Source organism: Teleopsis dalmanni, chromosome 2 (genome assembly GCF_002237135.1).
Source record: "Teleopsis dalmanni isolate 2A chromosome 2, ASM223713v2, whole genome shotgun sequence".
Lineage (NCBI taxonomy): Eukaryota > Metazoa > Arthropoda > Insecta > Diptera > Diopsidae > Teleopsis > Teleopsis dalmanni.
The window spans coordinates 131,322,342-131,330,272 of NC_051847.1; the positions used below are offsets into that span (position 1 = coordinate 131,322,342).

General features: G+C 28.0%; 2 protein-coding genes across 2 annotated transcripts in view; one reads left to right on the forward strand and one right to left on the reverse strand.

Annotated features, from left to right (window-relative positions):
• LOC119677401 (putative elongator complex protein 1) overlaps window positions 1-7,931 on the forward strand; it is a 279,253-nt gene that overhangs the window by 111,698 nt on the left and 159,624 nt on the right. The gene's annotated exons all lie outside the window — the stretch shown is intronic.
• Window positions 1,602-4,908, reverse strand: LOC119677409. The gene is made up of 3 exons (XM_038088745.1): window positions 4,797-4,908; window positions 2,073-2,220; window positions 1,602-1,978 (listed from the first exon to the last, which is right to left on the reverse strand). Exons 2-3 carry the CDS (start codon window positions 2,187-2,189, stop codon window positions 1,790-1,792), a joined length of 306 nt encoding a protein of 101 aa, XP_037944673.1. The 5' UTR covers window positions 2,190-2,220; window positions 4,797-4,908; the 3' UTR covers window positions 1,602-1,789.

Consider the following 7,931-nt stretch of genomic DNA (forward strand, 5'->3'; position numbering starts at 1 on the left):
GAGATATATGTATATAATACAAAACTGCACTTTTAACGTTCAATTTATATGACGTCACTAGATGTAGTCAATTGTCCTTGGTTATTTTGACATATATGCAAGCTGCAGTCTCAGGCCCTAACCCCCTAACCCCCTAACCTTTAAATATAATTTGCATTTCAAAAAATGAGAAAGTTAGACTAGATTGATATATAATGCTGAGCTGGTGAAGATGTTTAAAATTTTAATAGGTACCTACTCTTACCTTCACTCTGTTCAACATATCTTCTACAATTCTAATACATAATTGTATTGAAAGACAAAATAAAATTAATGTTTTTTACATTGTATATAAAAAAAGTATTGTTATTATAGAAGTGACAGCAGGATATCGTAAAGTAATATATTTGTTATCTGTTATTTCACTTTGCAATGTCGTAGGGTTCTGTTTTTCATACATCTTTTCAATTGATGATAGATTGGATTCATTATTTGACAATTATTTGATAAGACAAATACAAATTATTGTTGGAAAGTGGGAACTACTTAAATTTGATTTTAGATTAATTATGAATGACATGTTTGTAAGCATAATTTTGTAGATGTGAAAAAAATTTTATTGCATTAAGTATTAAGTCTATAGCTTTGAAGTTTAGTTAATATGGATTCTACAAAAGAGTTCGATTCATATGATTGAATGTAATTTTTTTGTTGTCTATTTTATTATTAACTTATTTCAAAATAAAAAATATATATTGATGATTTATAGACTGTTTTAGTTAGGAATATCCGATACTTAATTAAAGGAATTAATTAAGTCATTGATAAATTGTTCTTTAGTAAACTAAGAAATGCCAATTGTTCCTGAGTTAATCTATAATAGTATTCTTTAAAAATATGTTTTTATGGAACTCAGTTGATAGATGATTAAAATTTTAATAATTCAAATATGCTAAGTTAGAGGATCAAACCTGATATAATTGTTATTGCACGAGTAAGCTGCAAATTGACCTATACTACTACTTTACTATTTACTGGTGCTGTAATTAATAGTACAAATAGTAACTTTGTAAATTCAACGCTTTCATATTTATATACTTATATATTCATATATTTATAATATAATAGTATCGTTTATAATCGTTTATATTTATCGTAATTGATTTAGAATTGTTCTTCAATACGTTTTTGCACAAAGAAATTTTTGGAATTATCTATGCTTTCAACCATTATAGGTTTACTTTTATTAAGCGTTTAGTTTTTAGCGTATCTTCTTTCATACTGGTCTGAATATTCTTTGAGAAACTGTAGTACGATTTCATATCTATACCTATTTTCGCATCAACATCGTATGTTCCAAAATTTTTAATTTTATGGTTTTGAGTAAAATGTTGCTCCATGACGTCCTCTCCTTCAAGATTCATTTCACTTAAAATTTGTCTTTCGTAAATATTAGTATTGCAATTGCTGATGGATGTTACTGCTTTCTCTAATACATTGAGTTTAAGGCGTTTGGCTTTAATAGGTTCTATCATTTCATTATCAGTTGTAGTAAATATTACTTCGCTTAATGTCAGTCCTTGACACTTGCAAAAATTGTCACTCGATTCATTGGATGCAATTTTTCGGCTTACGTATCTTTATTTGCTTGTATTTCTGGATCAATTTCTCATTAACCGTGTTCCGATCTCTACGTCTACGATTTCCTACTTTAGTTACAAGTTGCTTTGTGAGTCCATATTTATTTTTTCTCCAACTTGATTGATTCTGAGCTCTTAGATTTAACGTTTGTTTTTGAAATAGTTTTCTGTCACTTTTTCAGTTTCTCTCTGCAATTTTCCTTTTCGGCTTTACAGGTTTTGCAATCTGCAAGTGGCTTACGTTTGCGTTTTCGTTTAAATTTAGTACAGCTCAAATTCGCAAAAAATTCTTTATAAGCATTGATATTTTGAATTTCATCCAGTGAACTTAGTGCTAGTCGCACTTCTCTTTGTGGTAACTGGAAAAAATTTTTAAAATATAAGATAAAATTATTTTTAATTAAAACTATTTAATGCAAAATAACAAAAAAATAAATGTAAACAAATCTTTACCTTGATTTTGAAAGAAATTTCCCTCACTAGCACTTTCTTCGTCTTCGACTTATTAAGTGTATCCAAAAGTATCCATATCTGACTTAAACGCATAAACTGCATTGCATTAGATTGCATTTTGACAAAATTGTTGCTTATTCCACGCTAACTTTAAGAAGAAGATAATAATCATCAATGAAGTTATTTAAGAATTTACTATCTGATAGCACCAAATTATATGTAATATGACAAATATCCAATTATGTTAATATTTTGAAATTGACTAGAATCAAATTTAAGATATTATGTGAAAAATTTTTGTTATAATTGTGATTTGACTGTGTGCATTACATGCCTTCATGGTATGCAGAAATACCTTTTGCGGTAAAAAGAGCGCAAAACTACAGTAACCATTCTTTATATTACTGTTTGAATAACAAAATGATTTAATGATTAAAAAATTAATTACTCATTTTGAGTTATTGTTGAAGAAAGGTTAATAATATAAAAATTACATTTAACTCTGGACTCTATTACTATTTAGTTTGAATAAAAACTTAACCGAATGATACGTATACATTCGCTACTTACATAAATATCTTGAATTTCATACGAATCAATCAAAGCCGTCTACGATACTTCTTGTCATATCCCATGGTCTATCAATTCTTTAAAGTTATGTAAAAGTTTGAATTGTTTATGATCATAAAAACCTATTCGAAGTTTTTATTCAACTCACTATAAATATATATTGAAACTACTCCAAATTAAGGAACAAAAAATTTTCTTTCACCGAGACAATGAATGCATCATTTTATAAAAGGATTACAGAAATTATAAAATTGACCATATTGTCCTTTTGTTTTTTCACCTATTATACATATACTACCGATCTGGCTCTCAACAACTACTAACTGTAGAGAATGAATTCTCCAAAGAATAAGACTTGGTTCAATGTAGAAAATGTTAGCTGAAATTGAAACTTATTTCAAAGGAAAAAATATATCGTTCTACAAAAAAAAAAAAAAAGGAAATGTTAGAGAATGTAATGTAAATGAATGTGTCACTCTTGCTGAGTTAAGTTTTTGTATTATTAAACACTTTAAGAACATATTGAGTGATGTGTTAAGAGATACTAAAAAAAATCGACTCCTACTTACCATGGATTTATCAAACATTCTCCGTAAAAAGAAATATACAGATTATACGATTTTTATATAAGCATAGTTTTAAGAATAAAGCAATTTTATTTTTATGTTAATATATTTTTTTATGTTTGCAGCTAGAGGAATTAAAAACCAAGGAACGAAATATTGGGCACCTTAAAAAGGAATTACAAGTTCTACAAACAAAACCATTGAATGAAACAAAAAGTAAAAATTTAACGACGAAAACTTCAACGAACAAAACGAAATTAATTAAACCAAAGAAAAATAATTTAAATAAAAGTAAACAAAATAACGAAACAAAACCTAAGAAAAATGATGAAGCTAAGGATGCCAACAAGGCTGAAAGCTCAAATGAGGTGAGTTTTTAATTTTTTTTTTAATATTAATAAAAATATATATAATATTTAAAAAATTATTGTCTCTTCCTCGTTTCATGTTTCACTTTTCTTGTATTATTTGTATTTATTATTTTTAATGGACGATAATGGTAGTAGTTCGTTTTTCTGAAATCTGGGGAAGAAAAAAAATCAGACGATGATAGATGTAGAATATTCTCTATTTATGAGTACCTAATGAACAAGATGAGATATTCTCAAATAGAAAATAAAGAGATCTAAATAGATCTTCTAAAGGAAATAGTAGTGATGCGGATTATAGTCAACAAGACTATAAAGTCAACGTCATCATAAACACATGAACAATTGTTCTTAATGTTTGAGATGAACCAAACATAAGTAATAATCGTTACTGTTGGCATTATCACGTGTATCGTTGTTTATTATATTTTATTTTTTTCTTTTTTACTGTCTAATTTACACATTTGAGTTGAATTGAAGACAAGTGTGCTCAACAGGCACGAGAAAACAAAAAGCAACAAGGCACATGCAAACACTATATACAAAATAAAAAAATTTGTAACAACAACGATATTGTGTTGCGTACTGTACGTAATTGTTAATTATGAAAGTTAATTGTTCGTAATATTAAATTGAATTTGCATCCTAGCCAATTGAATTATTGAAACAGAAGGAAGTATAACTATTTTAAGTTGAAACACAATTATTTCTGCGAAGTTTATGTCAACAAGATAGTAACTCTACTTAAGTAATTACATTTTTGATGGTTGATTTAAATGAATTATGTTCATTTAAATAGCTGACGTTCACTGTCTGGTATTGATCCTATAAAATGAGCGCTAATAAATACTTAAACTTTAAATATATGAATAAATTTATTTGAATTTATTTTTATTATGTTATTTATTACAATAACAATATAGTGAGCCTTGTACTAATAACTGTTCAATGATTTATTGGTTACACAGTTATTGCATTCTACTGGTATAGATAATGAACAAAAAAAAAATAAAACGAAATTTCTATAGGTAGCGTCACAAAAAACGTCTTCAGCCTCACAAGACATGTTAATTATAATATTATTATTTCCTTATTACCTTGTGATTTATAAGGTGATTTATGATTATGAGGTGAGATGTCTGTGAATGTTCGGTAGAAGTTAGTTTTTATTCATTTATACTTTACTTATATTTGTAACTATCGTAGCTCTGTAAACTTACCAGTAGACTTTTATTTACTATGCCGCCAAATAATTATGCAGAAATTTTTCTTATTTCAAAGAGGTATAATCTTAGAATATTGATTAACAACAGAATTTTATTTCTTAGCTAAATAAATATAAAATCAGAAAATATTTCTTGAAATATGTCTAGAAATTTAAATTCTATAAAAAATAACATATGTTGTATATAAAATTATTTCAACCCTTCATTTACTTTAAAATTTGATAATAAATGCAACGACACAGTTTTTAAAGTTTATATGCAATTATTTATATTCTTAAATACAATTAGTTGAATTGATCCAGTGCACTTGAGCACTTTTACTCTTTCTTAACTCGAGGTATTTTCAAACCCCCTTTTAACGCCTTGACCGATTATTGTTTATCACTTCATCAGACTAAGCATTAATTGACCTCAGATCTGCATACCTCCCCGAGGAACCTGTAACCATTCCGAGGTTTGATAACGCGGTGTTGGTAAGTCTGTCAGTTTTCGCAAATAGTTTCAGGGCTCTATCCTTTATGTATTTTTTGATTGGATCAATCTTGGGGTCCCTGAGGATGTCATTCGTTCTAATGTACCATGGTGCTTTGAAAAATCTTTTCAGAGCCTGACTTTGTGCAATTTCTAGCTGGCGAATAGTAGTGTTTGAAGCTTTGAAGCTTGAGAGCACATATATCTGAGTACAGCACACACGTATCGTCAGCATATAACGCCAGAGTCGAGGGACCTAAGATTGAAATATCAGACGTATAAATGTTGTAAAGAGTGGGGGAAAGTGGCGATCCCTGAGAAACCCCTGCTTCTATAGATCGGACTTACGAGAGATTAATTTTCGTGCGAAAGGACCTCCCACGTAGGAAGCTGCCGATGATCTTAGTTAGTCTGCCTGGAACACCTAGATGAGACATTTTTACTATCAGGCCATCATGCCAGACCTTGTCAAAAGCAACAAAAAATTATTAAAAATAATCATTCCAGTCGACTCTCTTTTACTTAGAGCTGTTTGGATCATTTGGGCCGTTCGTCAGGGAGTATATTGCGTGAAGCCACTACAGCATTTAATCTGCTAAGAATTACCCTTTCGGTAATCTGAAAAGTAATATAAGATGGAATCCAAATATAACAGAACTTTTCAAAAATAAATATTTATTGTTATTACACTTTTGTTTGTTCAATTCTTATTCTTGCATCGATTGTACAAATATGTTGTTACACTAAAAGCAATGAATTGCTCTCAAATTTTAGGTTAAGTTGGTAAATGATCTACCTTTGTAACTAATGTTATTATAAATACATGTCCTCTTTAAAACTATCAATTTTTAAAAAGTCGTTTTTATCTTATAGGTGTGTATACTTAAATATTTTGTTAACATGGGATATATGCAGTCTATAGTCATACATTGAAAATGTCACAGAGCACAGGAATTAATTTACTTAATTGAATTGTTATCAATTACAAAGTAAACCCCTTCACTTCAAGCCCACAAGCTGTATGTTCTCAACTTAGTTTACATGCTTAAAAAAGTAAAAGTCAAATTGCTTTCTAACAGCAGCAAAAAAAAACAAAATAACTAAAAAATGCGCCATACACTGTAACTGTCTTTGACACTTTTCTGTTGCTCATTTAAGTATCTCAGTTTTTTTTCTTAAGTTACTAATAAAATTTGTCAACTTTTACTAGCAATAAAAATAAAAAAATATTTTTATTGTTCTTTGTCTAAAATTGAGGGAGATGAAGGTGAAAGTAATGGGTGTGAAATCTAATATAAATTTCAATTTAAATTTATGTTTTTGAACTTTTATTCTAATTTCTGTTTATAACCTAAATGCTTAACTATTAATATAATTAACGCCAACACCAATCTCATTAGTAATGACTACGGCATCATAAATTTTAGCAAAAATGTAAACAATTTCATAATGTTTTCTCAGTTGCTTTACCCGCGTTGACCAACTTAGATTTTTAACACAAAGTGTATCTTAAGTTTGAGAAAGTGTTGATTATATTAATTAGGAAAAAAATTAATAATGTTTATTTTATGCGAAGCAATATTTTCGTAATATTTTTTTTTGTATAATATTGAATGGTGCAATGAGGATAGTATCTGTTAGAAGTATGTACTCAAATATTTTAATTTTTTATTTGGCTTTAGGCTGCTTTTAGACTTCAGAAAAATATAAAAAATGATGCTATTAGTAAAAGTAAAAACAGTAAATTGAATAAAAAATTGTTTAAAATAAATTAAATTTACAAAAAAGTAATTAACTCGAAATCTCTTCAAATAAAGAATGAATATTAATTTTCACAATTTATGTCGTTCTATATCTATTATAAAATATGTCAAAGTTGACTTAACGCCTAAGCGTAGTATAAAACTGACTTATTTCATATATATTTTATTGTCTACAAATTTTATAAGCCCCATTTAGATCAGAGGAAATGATATATTTATAATAAACCGATTTTCGGAGTATATAAGGTTTTTTTTTAATTTTTGAGTCAACTAATTGAATGTTTAAATAAAAAAATGTTTCGGTACTGATTTAATATTAATCATGTACTTACATTCACAGCTTGAGAATTATATTTTCTTTTTTTATTGTAAAGCTGAAAATATCATGTTTAAAACATCACTAGCGTAGAAAACTTTTATGATATAGTTAATTGGTTTATTAGTTTATACAGTATTAGTTTATTATGTTATTTAGAAGGTAACAATTGTCAACAGTGATGCTATCGTGTGACTTGTAGACTCTCTTAAAATTTCTATACATTTATTTATATAAGTTTTGGGTGCATTCAAATCAAACAACAATTTAGATCAAATTGAATTAATTCTGAGCCTCATTCAGTATATAAGATAGTATTGTTTCCCTTGTACATACTATAGCAATTAATATGCCAGACAAGGCATTGGGCTCATTATCTAAAAACGGCCTAAATGATAAAACTACGATTACAGCTTTATTTGTTGTCTTAAACCTGAAGGTTGTAAAATTATACTAGGTACCAAGAATTACTAAAGAAAATCTTGTGTAACGCTCAAAAGGTGAAAATTGAAAGCAGTTCGTTATAAAGTTCCTGAACGGTCTGGTATAACATCGATGATCAGTCTTGTCAAGAACTAT